Raw genomic sequence first — 19,508 nt, 5'->3', positions numbered from 1 at the left:
TCTGGCTGCTGCTTTGAGGGTGGTTCGAAGGGGGTTGAGATGGGATTTCACAGTTCCTGTGAGGGTGGCATATCCATTGTCTAATATAGACAACATCAGCGCTTGTGTTGCAGATTTGCTCTTTCATTAGTAGTTAGGGTTTGATTTTATTCAGTGGTTTCAGGTTGTACAGGGGTCAAAAAATGTACTCGACTGCTCGCAAATGCGAGTGAATTTCCTGAAGGGCGAGTCAGTTTCAAGACCTACTTGACCGGCCTGGCGAGTGCTATCTGGCCGGGCACTGCAGTAGCAGGTGAAGGCTCTAGGGGGCAGCATGATACGATGGCGGCAACGAGTGCACGCACCACCTAGCATAGTGGTGGTGGTTCGGTGTACGGTGAAGGCTTTAGGGGGCACCATGCACACACCACCTAACTTAGTGGTGGTGGTGTGGTGCGCTGCCTATTGTTTCTGTGGGTCCCAGGTGGGTCCCAGGGCCGTCAATCTTGTAGCGCGCGAAAGCGCTACCAATGACGGCCCTGGCCTGCCCCCGCGCTGTGCTGCTGAAAGTGCAGCAGTACAAAAGGGGGTGGTGATGGACGGAGCATCTGAATCAATCAAACACTCACACCCAGTCAAAAGATCTGGGTTTAATCCATCACCGTTCTTTAGCCCACTCTGCCACCCCAGTTCAGACATGGCTATATGCAAATCAGTCTGACCCTGTGCCTCATGGGAACAGTCCAGCCCGAACTGCCAAGCCATGTCTTCCCTGGACCGGAAACAAGCTTCCGAGGACCGGTTTCTGGCATTCCAGCCGTCTTCAGCCCGGCTTGCTTGAATCCAGTGGCAAAGTGAGCAAGGGACTCACGTCTGAGCATACCCTGCCACACTTATGGCGGCCAAAAGCGGTACAAAAGGGGGTGGTGATGGACGGAGCATCTGAATCAATCAAACACTCACACCCAGTCAAAAGATCTGGGTTTAATCCATCACCGTTCTTTAGCCCACTCTGCCACCCCAGTAGCAGGTGAAGGCTCTAGGGGGCAGCATGATACGACGGCGGCAACGAGTGCACGCACCACCTAGCATAATGGTGGTGGTTCGGTGTACGGTGAAGGCTCTAGGGGGCACCATGCACACACCACCTAACTCTTAGTGGTGGTGGTGTGGTGCGCTGCCTATTGTTTCTGTGGGTCCCAGGGCCGTCAATCTTGTAGCGCGCGAAAGCGCTACCAACGACAGCCCTGGCCTGCCCCCGCGCTGTGCTGCTGAAAGTGCAGCAGTCACGTAGCACGCCACCACATGCTCCCTTCGGTGGAGTCGGGACTGAGTGCAGGGCGATTTGGCTTACAGAGGTGAGTCGTCACATGCTGAGGGGGTGGAGCCGAGGATGAGGACCTCCGTCTTGTCCGAGTTCAGCTTCAGTCGGCTGTTCCTCATCCATTCGGCGACGGCCTTCATTCCTTTGTGGAGGTTCGTTTTGGCGGTGTGAGGGTCTTTGGTGAGGGAGATGATCAGCTGGGTGTCGTCGGCGTAGGAGATGATGCTGAGGTTGTGCTGGCGTGCGACGTAGGCGAGGGGTGCCATGTATATGTTGAACAGTGTTGGGCTGAGGGAGGAGCCCTGGGGTACACCACAGATGATCTCGGTGGCGGTGGAGCTGAAGGGGGAGGCGGCGCTCTGTGTTCTGCCAGAGAGGAAGGATGTGGTCCAGTCCAGGGCCTTCTCTTGGATCCCGGCGTCGTGTAGGCGTGTTCGTAGTGTCTGGTGGCAGACCGTGTAGAAGGCGGCTGACAGGTCCAGTAGTATGAGGGCTGCCTTTTCTCCGTTGTTGATCAGGGTCCAGATGTCGTCGGTGGCGGCGATGAGGGCGGTTTCGGTGCTGTGGTTGCTGCGGAAACCGGACTGGGATGGGTCCAGGATGTTGTTGTCCTCGAGGTAGCTGGTCAATTGCTTGTTGACGATTTTCACGGTGACCTTCGCCGGGAACGGGAGCAGGGAGATGGGACAGAAGTTCTTGAGGTCCTTGGGGTCCGCCTTGGGTTTCTTGAGTAAGGCGTTGATCTTGGCGTGCTTCCAGCTCTCTGGGAAGGTTGCTGTCTCGAAGGAGGTGTTGATGACTTTCCGGAGGTGGGGTGTGATGATTGTGCTGGCTTTGTTGAAGACTTGGTTGTGGTAATGGGTCAGACTGGGATCCCGAGTGGACGGAGTTCATGATTTTGATGGTGTCATTGTCGTTGACGTTGGACCATGCGGTCAGGCGGCAGGTGATCGTGGCGGCGGGGGTCTCTGAGGTTGGCGGGGTGGTCGTGGCATTGAAGCTGTCGTGGATGTCTGCGATTTTGCGGTGGAAGTAGGTGGACAGTGAGTCGCACAGGTCCTGCGAAGGGGGGATGTCATTGTTGTTGAAGCTGGGGTTGGAGAGTTCCTTCACGATGTTGAAGAGCTCTTTGCTGTTGTGTGCGTTGTTATCCAGGCGGTCCTTGAATGCGGTCCTTTTGGCGTTTCTGATGAGTTGATGGTGTCTGCGGGTGGTGTTCTTGAGGGCCGTGTGGCTGTCTGCTGATCGTTCGCGGAGCCAGTTCTTCTCCAGTTTCCGGCAAGTATGCTTGGAGGCCTGGAGGTCTTCAGTGAACCAGGTGGCTTTCTTGCTGGTGTGGCTGTTGGGGGGTGTCTTGAGCGGGGCGAGGGTGTTGGCGCAGTCGTTGATCCACTGTCGGAGGTTGAGGGCGGCGGTGTCGGGTTCGGTGGGGTCGGCTGGTGGGCTCTGGGCGAGGCAGTAGCTAGCTGCTCTTCGGTGACTTTTCCCCAGCAGCGACGAGGCATCTGTTGTGTGCGGCGATGTGCAGTGGGCTTCCTGAAGGTAAAGTGGACGCAGCAGTGGCCGGTCCAGTGGGGTTCGGTGGTGTCCTTCAACACTGTTTATTTGCTTGTCCTGGGCGCATGTTTGTGCCCTTTTTGTTTTGTTTTTCTAAACCAAATCTAAATATTTCGAAGAAAAAAAAGAATGTTAAAGTATAATCTAACTTTTTCAGCAAGAAATTGAAAAGCTATCTGATTTTAGTTTTGAGTTTGTGTAATGACAGCCCCAGGTCCTGAATTGGAAAATCATGACATTGGTTTAGAGCTTGACAAACTGAATACATGGTGGCCTTCTGGGCATGGCACTGTTTCAGTAACATCGTAGCATACAATATATAAGGCAGCCTATTTCGGAATAGATCCCAATCAATGTGTTTACTTCCAAACTAGTAAATTGACAAATGTTTCAGTGCTTTCCTGATAACACATGCATGTTAATTATGAAACGAGGCTTAAGTTAATTGTACGACAAACATGAAATGCACTAACTCTTTAGAATGTGTTATACGCAGACTGGAAAGAGCATACAGGTGGCCTATATTAGCATATATTTAGACACATCAGAATAGTCGGATCTTATGCAATGTTTAGTAGTTGCAATGAACAATCTTTTTACTAACGCCTTTTAAACAGATCTCTTTGTCATGTTTGCAGCTGCAACTGGGAATAGTTACAGATTTCTGTCTCTCCAATATTTCTCAGGAACTAGATGTGAAACTAAGACTTGGTGGTCTTGAGGGTCCAGCTTATAGTATGAGATTAATTAATTTGTGAACGTATGGACGAGTGGTTTCCATTCTTTGTCCTTTTTTTTTACCTTGACTGCCAGTGATCCAAAAATGCCTTTGTTTCAAAATACTTATGTGGGTGAGTCATTGTGGCTCTACCTAGAGTATTCCTCAGAAATAGTGTAATTAAGTGAACTGTTTGAAATTAGATTTAGTGTACAGTGTATTGGAATTTGTGATATGAAGGATGCTTTGGGTAGATTTCAGTGCATTCAGTAGACTGAGAAGCACAGGCAAAAGCTGTGATTAAGGAAGCTACCATGGATGTGTGGAGCAGCATGGGCCATCGAGATTGCCGCCTTTACCCCCTTTATCTTTGTGAACAGAAGGCATTGTTTGTTGAACTGATTTTGTGTATCTATTATTAATTGTTATTCATAATTTTAAATTCTGAATTACCAATGTCCATGGTAATCCAAATCCCTCTAAAGCATTAGTTTCATCTGAAACACAGGAGCATACACGTACGTAGAATGCAATTTCAAACTTTTTTCTTGCTGTTGCTTCAGCATTACATCATATTGAGTAACTACTGTAGCGGTATGGAATTGTGTGATAGATTTACTCGTCCAAGTCTTGAGATGCTTCAGAAATGTATTTTTGCTGTAAAATCACATATCCACTTTTGGTGCCATGCTGTGAGGTCACATGGTGGTATAGCAGCATTCTCATTATATTAGAGCTCTGATAATATCGTCTCTGGTTATGCCAGGGCTCATATTCTATCAGGGTTTGGGTTCTGGAAAGATTATGATTTTTTAGCCTTTCTGCAAAATACATACAGGGTCTGGAAATAGGCAGGAAGTGTAGTTCCGGGGTAGGAATGCTTCGACTCCGTGCACGCCCACAAACATTCTTGTGTACTGCTATTCACCAACTCCTGTCCAATCGCTTACTACACTGGAAAAGCTGGAAATTTACCCTTGAAAACGGCAGGAGTAAAACATTTCCATGGTGGGAAAAAAGAGGGATAGGGAAAGTGAAGTTGTAATCGCTCAGCAGATTTTCGCATTTGCAGGTATATGTGCCTGCATTTGCTCATGCAAAAACAAAATTCACCAAAGTCTGCTAGAAGTAACATTTCCAGGCCTACTTCTATTAACGCTTTTGAATTCCTGAAAGTAGTAAATCTACATTTTTGTAAGGAATTAGCACTTATGTGACTTTCTCTAAGAACCAGACCCCCAAGGTTTTTTCAAGTCGCCCGTAAATGTCATAATAGTTTTCCATTATTCTTTTTTAAATTCTTTTTAATATTGGCAATCATCAAACAGGTTTAACTATATGCTGAGTAAGAGAAGTGGTATTTAATTTTTATCATGTTGCAGTTTTTTGTGTCCATTTGATTTTGAAAGCAATAATCACCTATCTTGCTTTCCTGCTCCTGTGTGTATGTGTCTCTGAGGGAACGTTCTAGCTTCCATTTGTTAAATGTATCAATTCTTTACACTTTCTTTTACTGGAATCACTGTCGGTAAAGCAAGCAGAGCTCACCTATAACTACATTTCGATAGAGAGCTTTCCCAAATTGTAAAAAAAACTTGCTTTAAGGAATCATATACAGAAGTTAGAACAACTCGTATGCATGGATACTAATCTTGCCTTGGTGGAAATAGTCCTCTTTCAGAGCTCCTTACTATGGCATTGAAAGAGGAAACCAAATGAGGACACATGCGGGTTTACACTTCTCGGGTGAAAAGGTAAGTCTTCGGCTGCTTCCTAAAGCTAAGTAAATTATTTTCTGATCTTAAAGGGATCAGAAGGGTGTTACAACGTTTGGAGACCATGTAGTCGAACAAACGGCCCCCCCCTCTTGCTCTCCTGATTCTAGAGATGGCCAATAGAAAGAGGCCATTAGAGCTTAGATCTCTGGGGGCGATATAAGGAGTAACAACATTTTGAAAGATATGTGGGCCAGAGGAGTGCTTTTTCTTGTTGGCAATACATAGGCCCTTGACTTGTATTCTCTCGTTTATTGGTTGCAAGTATCACCAGGCTGAACAGGTAGATTGGGTTTTGGACAAGCCCCTCAGTACTCTGTTTCGGCGTTCTCTGCAACCTGCAGCTTTCTCATCACATACGCTGGACTTCTGTTCTACGACATTCCAACTGAAACCATGTAAGTGTTTTTTGAAGAGCCCCTAGAAGGCCAAAGCAGGTGCCAGCAACCTTCTTTGCTCAAGGGCCCATCATAATGTCTTTATCTAGGATAAAGCCAAGGCTCTTTACTTCAGGTTGTGGGGGGGGAGGGGGGCGAGGCGCTTCCCAAAGTACTCGGACAATAGGAATTGGTCCCAGAGTGCTAGATTATTTCCAGTCACCATTACCTCTCTTTTGTCCCAGTTTAACTTGAGGCTGCTGGAAGACATCCAGTTCGTTACCAGTTCCAGGCAGATGCTCAGCCTGTCAAAGGTGAAGAAATATTGGGTGACAGTGAAACCCTCCACCCCATCACACAGCCAGCAACCCCCACCCCCTCCCCAGCCTTCACAGGCTAGGCTGCCAAACTCGAGATCAGCATCATATGAACTATTCCCCCAGCCCTCTCAACACCATAAAGTTTAATGAGGAAGCGTTATTTTGTCATTGCTTTCTGTTCCTCCTGCTCCCCTCGCGCGACCCAGTCAGTCTCCTTACAAAATAGCCAAATGCAAGCAAGATGAAAGACAAAATAAAGCGGCACGGGTGCTGTGCAAGCACTGTGTACAACAAAAACCAGAAATATAAGCTCTCATGGGATTGTAAAAAATCAAAACAGTGATGAAACAGAGACAAGTGAAGAACATGTTTGCCTTCGAAAGTAAGCAAAAAATATGACAAAAAGTAATGTTGTGAGGAGTTTGTGTTCTGCATACACAGTGCGTCGAAGAGGTTCATAACACAATGCATGATGTGGCGCAATCGAACATCACCTTCTATTGTTCACATTAGTGCTGATGCTTTGTGTGTAGATCTTTAGATCCGTGTGCTAGTTTGGTGCTTACTGCAATGATCTATAGTCGGGCATAGGTCTGAATCCCAGGATTGGTGTCTCAACCTTTCCTCCTCAAAGTGATAAAAAAGGTATCACGGGATTCGTAGAAATTTGCTATTTTTAGTGATTAAAAGGGCATTAACTGCCCTAGCGACTGCTGTATAAAATACAACTTATCTTTTTTTTATATGTAAAAAAAATGATGAAACTGAAGCGAACAACACCACGACCACAACAGTCGGCTATGGTAGCTCAATGGGCTGATGTATCCACTCAATGTATCTGTGTTTCATGCCACGGTCCGGGTTCAAATCCTGTTTGCACAACTTAGCCTTTCATTACACGGTTGAAAATACCATTGACTTGCGAAACCATTAACATCTGTTTGTCAGTAGTACCCAAAGAGGTACTCCGGATAAACGTGCACTATTCAAATACGGTGGTCATGTTTAGGTTAACACATAACAAAAAGTTCCCCACTTAACGACTGGCTTCCTCCACAAATAGCTGCTATGGCGAAAGTGCCTTGTCAATCTGCGCAGTATTTCCTTAGTGATTTAATATTGTCTCCAACAGGTAATATATAGTTGTACGTGTTTTTTGTTTTTTTTTAACATTTGGTGCAAAAGCAAGCATTACTGAAAGCATGAGAAATGGCCTCCGTTATGTTAATAGGAAAGGTTTGATAGAATTTTAAAGACGATCGTTTTTTAATTATTTTAAGAATATTTGATGTTCAGTCCAAAGCTTAGGATCCTGAAAGTAAAATTACCCCCACTCAAACCCCACTGCAAGGTTTATTTATCCGGGAGCCTCAAGAAGAGAATAGCCCAAGATTCTCATGGATCGTTGTAGGCAGTAGTGCTTTAGGTAGTTATCAGAGTCAAATGGAATTTTATTGTAGCAAGTTTTATGAGTAAGGCAGAGAGTCTTCAAACTGATTCTTTGGTTCAAGGACGCCTATACCTGATAGCCATCACATGATCATTTTTCTTAACTTTATATGCCAGTCTTACCTCAAAATTCTGGACATTATGGGTTCTAGCAGTTTGGGCTGCTGACAAGACTGAATTCAGCGAATTAACATATCCAACTAGCTATAAAGCATGAGTAGCGCAGGAATCACCTGGAAGGAATCGTAGCAATTTCCAATGTGCTTTCAGTAACACAAAGCAGAGGTTAATAACGGAGGAAATTTGATGGGAGAAGGGCACATTTTCATGGTGAATCACAATAATTAATTTGACCTTTGCAAGAGGGATTAATGGGTCACCCATGGAAATAGGCAGTATATCGTTGCTCTTGCAAAGTTTTACTACTAAGAAATAAGAGCTCTGACTTATCAATGTTAAGTTTTAGGAAGTTGGGATCCAAGCATTGCTGTATAGTGTTCAAACAATCATTCAAGTTAGTTCAAACATCTGGTGCTTTTTGGTTCAACTGAACCATTATCTGTCTTATCCATATATGAAAATGCTTGGCACCCCTATGAGTGAAGGAAGGTGCAGCAGCGGTTGAACGCAGAGATTGATTTGCACCAGGAAAAAGCAGGAGCCTTGCTGCACATCCCAATTAATCTTGTCACATGGCAAGCAAAAGGTAGACAACCTTAACAATTGAGAGCCCTATCGATAAGGATCTAAACCAATTGCAGAGCATACCTATGCACCTAGATTCTGCAAGTCATCTCAACAACACCTTTTTGATATACCATATTAAAGTATGCAGAGAGATCGAGGCGTGTCATTTTAATTAGTACGGTGCTGATGTCATCTGTCATAGAGATCTGAACCCTCTCTGTGTACCTCTGTTAGCAAATCCCATCTGGGAGTTATCCAACTGGATGCCTTCTTCAAGAACCACAAACAGTTTACCAGTTTTTTTTAGATTTTTCCTAAGCCTGGTAGAAGTGATATCAGGAAAGGATTGTTTTTATGACAGATGCATGCAAATTAGATTTTTTCGGTAGTGTGGTGAATGCATCTTGCTTCCATGAGGCCTGAACCATACCAAAAAGAAGTTAAGTTAGAGTGTAAACAGTTTATTGATCTTTCCTATCAGTTCTGGATCAAGAGCTTGGAGCATGACACAGGTATTGGTGGTGGGGGGGAATCAGTGGAACCCAACTTAATCGGAGATAAGAGTGGAACCACTTCTTCCTATTATAGCAACCTGAAGCTGGACTACTCTGAATTAGTATCCTATTGCAGGGAGTTGTGTAGGTTATCTACTACTTAATGATTCTTTCACTTTGAAATAAACTCCCACTGAAATACACTCACAGTCCCATCAATACAACATACATAAACATTTCAAAAAGTACAGTTGTAGATGAGTTATTCTTCATACACTGTAGCAGATATTTTCACAGCTAATACTACTAGTTTGTATTCTGCAGCTGCCAGTATTCATAAATATGTTTCAAGCGTTATTATCTGTTCTTTGATATGAGTGAACCATGTATATTCACACCCTGTGCTCATTTCTGTGCTTTGTGTTGTTTTGCAGTCAACATCTTTCCAAACAGGGTTTTTATTTGAGGTTTTCGGAGTGCCTAAAGGTATCAAAATCAAGAACATTTAAATGTTAACTAGAACGTAGGGTTAATATGTAGTAACAAGTTGTACACTTTCTGCATTCTGTGTGTTTGAAAACCCGGCCCTGAGGCACCTTACCAATAACAAAAAAAAGTTCTTTTGGGTGCTAACATTCCATCCTATGAACAGGTGAATGTATTATATGCTGATTAATAGTGTATTAACCCGTTAAGAGCTGCGCACGTTCAGCGGACATCGCGTGCACTACCTCTGTAGTGCTGCGTACGTCCGCTGAACGTCGCGGCTTTGCCCGCGCAATAGAACGTTCCGCACCAGCGCGGAATGTTCAGCGGAGGGGTTAACAGAAGACAACAATATTTACCTAAACTAGACCACGGGCCTCTACTGTTCAAAAACATCCATGGTTGGCTATCGGAGAGAGGGGAGATATCCCAAATATCTTTGAAAGATGTATCTGAAAGAAACAGGTTAGTATTAGATTCCTTACCATAGAATTTCCCCAGGCATCAGTCTGGATTCGGAAACTTTTGCGTAGAAGTAACCCAGCGCGTCGGTAGGCGTCGTCTGCGGCTCCGCGTCCGTCGTCGGCGTCGTTGGCAGCGGGATGATGTCGCCGGAGGACTTAGACGCCGCCCTCGCGCGCTAGCGTCAGTTCTTCTTTTTTCCGCACCAGCAAGCGCCGATCCGGAAAATGTGGTACCCTTTAGTCATTTTTTGACGAAACTTTTTCGATCCTTTTGATCTGTTTTTCGAGTCGAACGACTCCATCGGTGCCGGTAGGGATGCTCGAGTTCAAACCCTGTGCCGACTGCAACCGACTGATGTCGGTTACCGACCCCCATCGCCGGTGCCTGTACTGCTTAGGGCCGACCACGATGACAAGTCGTGCCCCGACTGCCGGGCCTTGACGTCGAAAGCTAAGCGGGAGCGGTCCCGTAAGCGCCTCGAACTCCAGCAGTCGGCCCCGCGCCACCTGAGGTCCCGGTCCAGGAGGAGGTCGAGGCCGGAGTCTTCACAGCTCGGCGAATCGACACCCCTCGTCGGGCTCCAAGTCCTCAGATAAGAGGCACAAGAAGTCGACGAAGCGACACCGCTCTTCTGACTCCCCCCGACGCTTGCGCGATGTGGCCGGGGATTCGGGCGACACCGCCCACGCAGCTCCACCGGAGCCGCAAACGTCGCGGCCTGCTCCATACCTGCAGGTCCCTGGGCAGAACGTGACACCGGAGGAGATCATGGCCATGAGGTCGCTCACTCCTCCGTCGGGTTCCGCGGCGCATTCAGACCCACGACCCGGCTGGGAGCCCAATCGGGCCGGCTGCTTCGGCCCTGGTGCCATCGGGTGCTTTGGCTCCGGCGCCGTCGGTGACTTCGGTCCCGACGCCACAGGGTCCCGCCGGATCCGTCTGATCCGGGTCGCCGCTGATCGACCTAACGACCCCTCCGCCGGCCTCGACTCCTAAGGTGTCGACGCCGTCCCCAACCCCCCCTCGATCCGGTTCCGATGTCGGAACAGTGTCGATCGATGCCGCATTCGACGTCGAGAGAAGTGCAATACTTTTATGATCCGGCCCCATCATTTGAACCTGAGTACCAGGAGATGGAGGGCGAGGTGGATTGGGAGGGGTCTGAGGACCCTCTGGCACGGGAGTGCCAGTCTTTTTAGGACTGGGCAGGTGAACTAGGGGAGGCCAGTGGTTTGGACACTTTGTCCGACACTGGATTTGTCTCCCCTCCTACCGTGGCTACGGAGGAGGGGGCTGCCTACAGTGTGGTGTTGACAAGGGCAGCCAAGGCCTTGTCTCTTGAGCTCCCTGTCGCGCCGTGAGGACTAACCTCCTCACTGAGGTCCTCAAACCTCAGGCAAGCCCTTCGGAGCCTCTACTGCCGTTCAATGAGGCCTTAATTGACGTTCTGTTGGGCACTTGGTCCAGGCCCACTACAGGTCCCCCTGTAGATAGGAAAGTGGCCAGACGCCACTGCCCGGCCCTGGGCGGCCCTTGTTTCCTGTCCACCCACCCCACCCCCAAGAGCTTGGTTATACAGGCCTCTAATTCCCAGACCGCATTCCCGAAAGCTCCCCCTGATCGGGAATCCAAAAGGTATGAACAGTACGGAAAAAAGATGTTCTCCTCACTTAGTTTGGGGTTGCGGTCGGTCAACACCGCTTGCCTTTTGGGCCGTTATACCCACTCTCTGTGGGACACGGTCGCGGGCGTGCTGCCACAATGCCCGGAGGAGGCCCGGGTTAAACTCGCCCAAGCCCTTGCGGAGGGGCGAGATACGGCACGGTATTCCATTCGATGTGGGCTGGATACCACGGACTCGCTAGGCAGGGTGATTGCGACGGTGGTGGTTCGCCGCCACGCCTGGCTGAGGTCCGCCAATTTTTCGGCTGATGTCCAGAACACCCTTATGGACATGCCGTTTGATGGCCGTCATCTCTTTGGCGACAAGGCAGACAGTGCGCTTGAGCGCTTTAAGGACTCCAGGGCTACGGCCAAGTCCTTGGGCCTGACGGCCCGCGCTAGCAAACTGCTGCCTTTTTCTCCTTTTGTGGCCAAGGAAGGGGCATCCACACACGTCCTGCCAGCCACAGGCCGCAGACTAACATCCAGCGCGGTGGCGGACGTGGTAACTGCCGTGGCGGTGCCAGGGGACAACGGCGAGGCCAGTCCTTATCCACCCCTGCAGCACCCGCCTCAAAGCCTTCCTAGTCCGAGCTTTCAGGACCATTTAACGCCAGTGGGGGCAGGGTTCGCCATCACCTCCTCCACTGGCGCAACATCACATCGGACAGGTGGGTGCTGCAAATCGTCCGAAGGGGCCACTCCCTCCCTTTCGAGGCGACCCCTCTAGCCATGACACCGCAATACCGCCGCATGTCTGGGGATCACTTGCAACTTCTGCAAGAGGAAGTTATGGCCCTCGTAGCCAAGGGGGCCATCAAGCGCGTTCCTGGGCCAGAAGTAGGGTGTGGTTGTTACTCCCACTACTTTCTGGTTCCCGACAAGGGCAAGGGGCATATGCCCTATCTTGGACCTGCGGAACGTCAACGTTCAAGATGTTGACTCTGGCTCAGCTCTTAGCTGCCCTAGACCCGGGAGACTGGATGGTAGCGTTGGACTTGCAGGACGCTTATTTTCACATCCCTGTCCTGCCGGCCCACCGGCGCTACCTGAGGTTCACGGTAGGCCACGAGCACTTTAAGTTTACCATGCTCCCCTTCGGCCTTACCAGCACCCCTTGGGTGTTCACGAAAGTGATGGCGGTGGTCGCAGCTCATCTGCACAGATTAGGGGTGTCAGTCTTCCCCTATCTCGACGACTGGTTGTTGAAGGCGGGCTCGCCCCAGACAGTCGTCAGCCACCTCCAGACTACGGCCGACCTCCTGCACCTGCTGGGGTTCTCCATCAATGTGCCGAAGTCACACCTGTGTCCCTCTCAGAAGCTCCTCTTCATCGGAGCAGTTATAGACTCGGCGCAGTTTCGGGTTTATCCTCCCGAACAGCGGGTTCGGGATATTCAGGCTCTGATTCCGATCTTTCAGCCTTTATCCGAGTCTCGGTCAGGTTGACGCTGCGGCTTCTGGGACTGATGGCCTCCTGCATCCTTCTGGTGCATCACGCCAGGTAGCGGATGTGGGCTCTGCAGTGGGACCTGAAGTTTCAGTGGGCCCAGCATCAGGGCAACTTGTCCGACCATGTCTTGATCTCGGAGGGCACTGCAAGACAGTTGCAGTGGTGGCTCACGGACCGCGATTTGGTCAGCGGCAGATGCCCCTCCCTACCCCAACCAGAGCACGTAGTTGTGACGGACGTGTCCCTCTTGGGCTGGGGGGGCCACATGGGAGAGGCGGGGGTCAGAGGCCTCTGGTCTCCGGCAGAGTCCCGGCTCCACATCAACCGTCTGGAGCTGCGGGCGATCCGGCTTGCACTGAAAGCATTCCTCCCCTCTGTCCGGGGAAGTGTAGTGCAGGTGTTCACGGACAACACCACCGCCATGTGGTACTCCAACAAACAGGGCGGGGTGGGGTTTTGGACCCTGTGCCAGGAGGCTCTGCACCTCTGGCAATGGCTGGAACATCAGGGCGTGACCCTGGTGGTTCAACACCTGGCAGGTTCCCTGAACGCCAGGGCGGACAAACTCAGCCGTCGGTGCATGATGGATTACGAATGGCGTCTGAACTCATGCTTTAAGCCGTATTCAACTACCCTTCATTTGTTTGTAAATTACAGTGTGCTAGTGATTCTCCCATAAACCGAAGCACACAATTCTGCATCAAATTGAGTATTTAATATTAAACATTTATCAGTGAAAGTAGACCCCAAGAGTAATTGTGACTCCCAACTTTAATAGCTCCGCCCCAACCATTTAAAATCTTATCTCCCCCCCCTTCCCCCAAAGTCTGAGGCTAGTTGTAGCCCTGCATCAGGCAATAGATGTTCCACACCCGCTGCTGCTAATTTGTTGATGTAAATGCAAGTCAGTCTTCCCTTTTGATGGATGAATAACTTAGTTTTGATTTTGGTTGTGTCAAATAATTTTTGCCTTTTTGTCACTTTCTCTTTTGCTAGTCTGTTGTATATATTTCCTCTGTAAAGTGTTGCAGCTTCTAATGGTGATTTTCAAAATCTTTTCTAAAATTGTATTTATCATTTAGTCTGTTAGAACGCCTCATTTCTTTCTCCCTTTGGAAAAGCTGCATCGCTGTACCATAGGTTCTAATGGCTATTTTAAAATCAATTCAATAAATCTTTTTTTATCATATCATCTCCGAAAAGGAAAAGTCTTTTTCTGTCATTAGGAAGTGGTTGACTTCAACTGTGTGAAGGTAGCTTGCAAGGAACTGTATTACTTGCATTGAACTAAAATATTGTTTTATTGTTTCCAGTGCTTTTTCATTGTAAATTTCACGCCTCTTTTCTTTATCCTTTTATATCTGATAGAGACATCTAGCTGCAGATTCCTTAACTTAGAATTTTCCCCAGACGTCAGACTGGATCCAGCAAATTTTTGCAGCAGCACCGCTGCGCTCCGGGGACGGACGTGACGTCAGCGAGGTCATATAAGTCCCTCCCGGCACGCTGACGTCGTTTCCTTCTTTTCCGCGGGCAACACGTATCTGGAGTAAGCGATTCCTCTGGCCTCTTTCGGGCCCCCATTGACACTTCAAGTCTGGAACAGTGTGCAATGCCTTCAGTCTTTAAAACGTGTGCCTCCTGTTCGCTGCAAATGTCCGTGACTGACCCACACCTTATCTGCATGTGGTGTCTGGGCAAACACCACGGATTGCGACTCCTGCCAACACCTCAAGCCGAAGTCCCGGCGGGAGAGCAGGATGAAGCTACTTTCGTCTCGCCTGTCCCGGTTGGAGTTGTCACGACCCCTGGCCTCCTCTTCGGCGGCAGGTCCCGGTGGCTGTGGGTTCCATTTGCGGCATCGGTCGCCGTCTGGTTTCCGTGTGCATCACTCGCCCCTTCCTGATAAGTCACGGCACATGTCGCCGAGGTCCTCGACCTCCTTTCCTTCTGTTGTCGGGGGCACTAGTTCCTGGATTTCTCCGGACGTGTGCCTCCGGGAGTCGTCCCTCCCCTATCTGCCTTTTCCTGGCACGGGGCTGACTCGAACCCAGATGGCGGCCTATGCCGCAGACCTTCAGGCCTCCCTTGGGTACCGTCCTCTCCCTGGGGTGTCTCCGGACCCTCCCCTACGTGCTGGGTCTTCGGTGGACTCTCCGGTGGGTTCACCTCCGGCGTCGACTGAGCCCCTTTCCTCTAGGGATGATGGAGATTTGGCATTGTCAGGGCGCAACCTGGCTGGGTCCCCCTCTTCGACCCATAGCACCACTACCGCACCGCATAGTCCTGTGGGGCTCCTTGTGGCATCGCAGGTGGTTGCTGGTTCTCGTAGCTTGCCTCCGAGCCCTCCTCTGCCTTCCGGACAGGGGGCTACCTTTTCGGATGCCGAGCCGCCACATTAGGCTTGCCTCCCCGGCTCCGACTCCATTCCTTACTTCGGACTCGGAGCCTGTTGTGGTGGAGGCTGAGTTGGCGCCGGTCCGGCGCCATGCACTTGCCTCTCTGGAACCACTCCTTTCTTCGGAACCGGAGTCGGCGCCGTACCAAGGTCGAGTCGGCGCCGGACGAGGCCGGGTTGGCGCCGGACGAGGTCGCCCAGGCGCCGCCTCGATGCCGGATTATTGACTCCTCTCTGGAGGCTTCCGGGGGGAGTTCGCCGTCACCCCAACATCCAGAGATGCCGGATTCGTCCTTGCCTCTTCCCCCCCATGGAATTTGTGGCCCCGGCAGACTCCCAGCCTCACCAGGACCCTCATTCGTCAATGGGGCTCCCTTCATTTGGACATTGGTCTCCTCCTCTGTTCATTGGACAACACCCTTTGGGTGGGAGGCTCAGTTTACAGCCCTCACCCACGGATGAGTTACTGTCTCCTCCTCGGAGGGCTACCGAGGCTGGTGCGGCGTTTATAAGAGTTGTTTCCTTGGCCGCCCGCATTTTGAGTATGCAGCACCCTTCGGTCCCCTGCCTGTTGACCCTCTGTTGGATGCCCTCCACCACCATTCGGGGGAATTAGAGCCGCTTCTGCCTTTCGAAGCTTCTCTTTATGATGCCCTTTTTGGCACCTGGGCTCGGCCGGCATCGGGTGAACCGGTGGCTCGTTCTATCATGCACTGCAACCGCACCTGCTCCAAACGATCCAGTTTGCTTAGTTGTTCACCCAGACATTCAGGGGTTTGTTCTGCAAGCTGCTTTCCCTTCCTTGCCTCAGCTGCTGCTTCCTCCCTCCCGGGAGTCCAGATGGCTGGAGTCGTGGGGTCGTAATATTTTCGCCTCTACTAGCGCAGCTCTTCGCTCACTCAATACAGTGTATGTCTTGGCTCGGTTTGCTCCTGCCCTTTGGTAATCTGCAGTCTCCCTTCCTCCTCTGAGTGTCCTCGTGTTGACCTCCTCTATCTTATCCGTGACAGCCGTGATCTGGTGGAATATACTATCCGCTCAGCCCTGGATACCGCGGATTCCTTAGGCCGAGCTATGGCTGCTTCGGTTGCACTACGCCGCCATGCTTGTTTGCGGAATGGTGTCTTTCCGGAGAATATCCGGGAACGCCTTGTTGACCTACCCTTTGATAGGGTCCTTTTGTTTGATGCCTCGCCGATTCGGCTGTTCAGCGCCTCCTTGTGGGCTTTCGCCCTCCCCCATAGGTCTGTACTTCGCAGGTCTCAAATTCTCATGTTCTGGGGTGGTTACCCTTTCATTTAGCCTCAACCAGTTGCACTCTGCGTTGTGGGGCTGGCAGTAAGCCTACTGTGGCTGTGTTCCACAGGTTGTTTGTTTTCTCTCCTCTGACTGTGGTTTACCCTAAGAGGTGTTCCTCTGTTTTTCTTGATATACTCCAAGTGGGGTACCTGTATGCTATTGTGTAGTTCCGCTATGCGCCAGGTGGGCGTTGAGGTTCCTTTGGGCTCTCTACATCTACTGACACCATTATCTTACCGTTGGACGGTGTTCAGTGTTGTGCCTTTTGCTTGAACCTTGCATGTGTGCCTCATTCTCCTCGTCAAGAGGTTTTCTGTGTATTTCAACATGCGTCAAAATGCGGCTACCTCCTGCCACGGGTGCACTAGGTGGGTTCCTCCTACAGTGCCCGCAGCTGCGTGGTTGTGGCTCACCTCTTTTGATATATATGCCTACGGTTTGCCCGTTGGGTATCCCTTTTACACACCTCCACCTCTCTTTCGCTTCTGCGAGGTCTGGTCCTATATCTCTGTTTTTCAGGGAGCAGTTGAGTGCCTTGTACTCAAGCTAGCCCTCTTTTTTCATGATAGTGTTTTTTCTTAGCACGTTTAAAGGGCACTTCGGTGCCTTTTCCTGCATTTTCAGCAATGGGGGTTACTAGCGTTCTGCTACCTGGGGTGGACCTCCGCTTCTGGATGCTCTTTTCTTGGAGTTCATGTACTAAACAGTCCCTCTCTTCTGTGGTGGGTACATTTCCCCTCCAGGTCGGAGGTGGGGGTCTGGAGATATGAGGTTCTTCTCAACGGCTATGCATGGTGTTCATCACAGTTCCTATTGGCACCTTCGGTGCCTCTGATGCCACTCCCTTTCTATGTCTGCTGTGCCTGCGGGACAGCTCCTCTGATGCAGGTCGTCCCAGGTGCTGCGCCCTGCGTCCCTGTCTCTCGTGGGTGAGTTCTCCCCTTGACTTTCAAACTGCCTTGTTGGGCAGTCCCATACTCATCTTAGCTACGCCACCTTGTTTTCTCCGTGGCTGTCTGCTCTGTGCATTCTCAGCATGCTTCAGCGTGTTACTCTCCGCTCCTGTCGCCCTTTTTGTGACTCGGTGTGCATTTGGCTTGTCTTTTGTTCCCGCCTGTACTTCTGAGATGTTGCTCAGTTCTTGCCTCTTGCCCTTTGCTTCCTGGATGCCGCCTCTCCAGCCTCCCTTGAGTGGGCTAGCCTCTGGTTACGTCTCTCCATGTGGTCCTCTAGCTTTGATTGGTGTCAACTTAGTGCACCATTGAGCTCTGGGAGTAGTCCTTCCTCCCTTCGTTATGAACGCTCTCTTCTGTTCTGGGATATGGCTAGTGCCATTTCTACATCTTATACTCACACGGGTATGGTGTTGCGCCATTCTGGCAGTCTTGTGATACCTTGTCTCCCGTTGTCTTTTGCTCTCAGAACGGCTTGAGTTGCTGACTGGCTGCACCGCCACAGCTTTCCCCATAGTCTGTCACTCTGTTGCCGGCTCAGTGCTTCGGGCACTTACTGTTGTTTTGTCGCAGACCCACCTCCCCCTTGGAGTATGGCTGTGGTATCTATTCTAAGTTAAGGAATCTGCGGCTAGATGTCTCTATCAGATGTACGAGTTACTTACCTTCGGTAACGATGTATCTGGTAGAGACGTTGTCTAGCTGCAGATTCCTTGACGCCCACCCATCCTCCCTGTTCTGCGAGGACCTTGCCAGGTGGACTTCTCCACTTTGCCTCCTTTCAGTTGGCATTGGTTTTCATCCAGGGTGCTCACATTGGTGTGAACCTTTTAAGAATTGCCATATGCAGCTGCCTCCCTCCAGGGGGCTTCTTTTTCTGTAGAGCAGTGCTTTATGATTCTCCTTCACCAGGAGATTCTTCCTCTCCTGTTACCTTCCCTCCCTCCCGCCTTCTCCATCGACTCAGGGCTCTTGTCTCCTCTACAGTCGTCTTCTTTGGGGATCTGCTGGGCTGTGCTTCGGCCTTCCATTACTATAGGGGAAGTGCCATTCTTTTCATACCTTCTCGCAGTAGATTGTTGTTCTTCCTGTGCTCCTCCCTTGTTGACCGGCACAGTTCTACGTTGTAATAACAGTCTGCCTTTTGTCTGTCAAGATATTCTTCCCTTGTTACTCAGCCTCTGGGGAGGGTCCACGCTTCGCTTTGCCTTTACTTCTTGGTTTGTATGCAGACAGTGTCTGATACTGTCTTTTATGATGGTGTTTTGCACCATCTGACTTCTTTATTTTATGGATTTTTTCCTCCTTCGCACACTGTTCCCATACTTTCACAGTTCTGTTGGTGGCTCCTCGTTGTGCCGCGGAAAAGTTTCTCAGAAAGAAACTGACGTCAGCGCGCCGGGAGGGAGTTATATGACCTTGCTGACGTCACATCCGTGGACGACGTCAGGGCGGGGTCGTGTGGCACCGTCCCCCGACGTGCAGAGGTGCTGCTGCTGCAAAAAAAATCCGCATCCAGTCTGACACCTGGGGATAATTCTAAGTTGAGGAATCTGCGGATAGACACCGCCTCAACCAGATACATTGTTACCGAAGGTACATTTTGCTCTGAAAACAATATTAAAATGTAAAGAAATAATTCTAGTTTTGAAACACTTTTTATGCATAGATCTTGATTTAAAAATTTGAAATTCTATGTTTTTAATTGTATGTCATTTTTGTGTGCCTAACCTGTTGCAGGAGAGGGATCGTTATGCCTACAAAATCCACCTTCCAGAAACAGTAGAGCAATTGAGGAAATTCAATGCAAGAAGGAAATTAAAGGTATTCTTATTATTAAGATTCAATTGGTTCTTTTGTTATTTAGCTTTTGATTAGTCCGTGTATTACTGAGTATTTCTGAAATACCTGTATACCTTCTTCATATCGTTAAACATGCCCATATTTTTGCATATAGATAGCTTGTACAAACAGAAGCAATTTCTAGTTAAGACTGCTAGAAACCACATGTAATAGGAATATCTAGAATATTTGAAGCTAAATTGTATCAAAGAGTGTTTGTGGGAAGAGGTAATGATTTCAATATGCCAAAAATTACAAATGTCCTGTAAAA

The 19,508-nt window shown here is 49.5% G+C and overlaps 1 protein-coding gene across 8 annotated transcripts in view; it reads left to right on the top strand.

Annotated features, from left to right (window-relative positions):
• CASK (calcium/calmodulin dependent serine protein kinase) overlaps positions 1–19,508 on the top strand; it is a 1,268,764-nt gene that overhangs the window by 693,198 nt on the left and 556,058 nt on the right. For all 8 annotated transcript variants that reach the window (XM_078658296.1, XM_078658298.1, XM_078658303.1 and 5 more), the window contains exon 9: positions 19,136–19,219. In XM_078658296.1, the coding sequence (XP_078514422.1) occupies positions 19,136–19,219 (84 nt within the window). The remainder of the gene's footprint in view (positions 1–19,135; positions 19,220–19,508) is intronic.

The sequence above is a fragment of the Lissotriton helveticus genome, chromosome 8, assembly GCF_964261635.1.
Source record: "Lissotriton helveticus chromosome 8, aLisHel1.1, whole genome shotgun sequence".
Lineage (NCBI taxonomy): Eukaryota > Metazoa > Chordata > Amphibia > Caudata > Salamandridae > Lissotriton > Lissotriton helveticus.
Note: the sequence above shows the minus strand (reverse complement) of the source record. Positions and strands in the feature narration are given on the sequence as shown.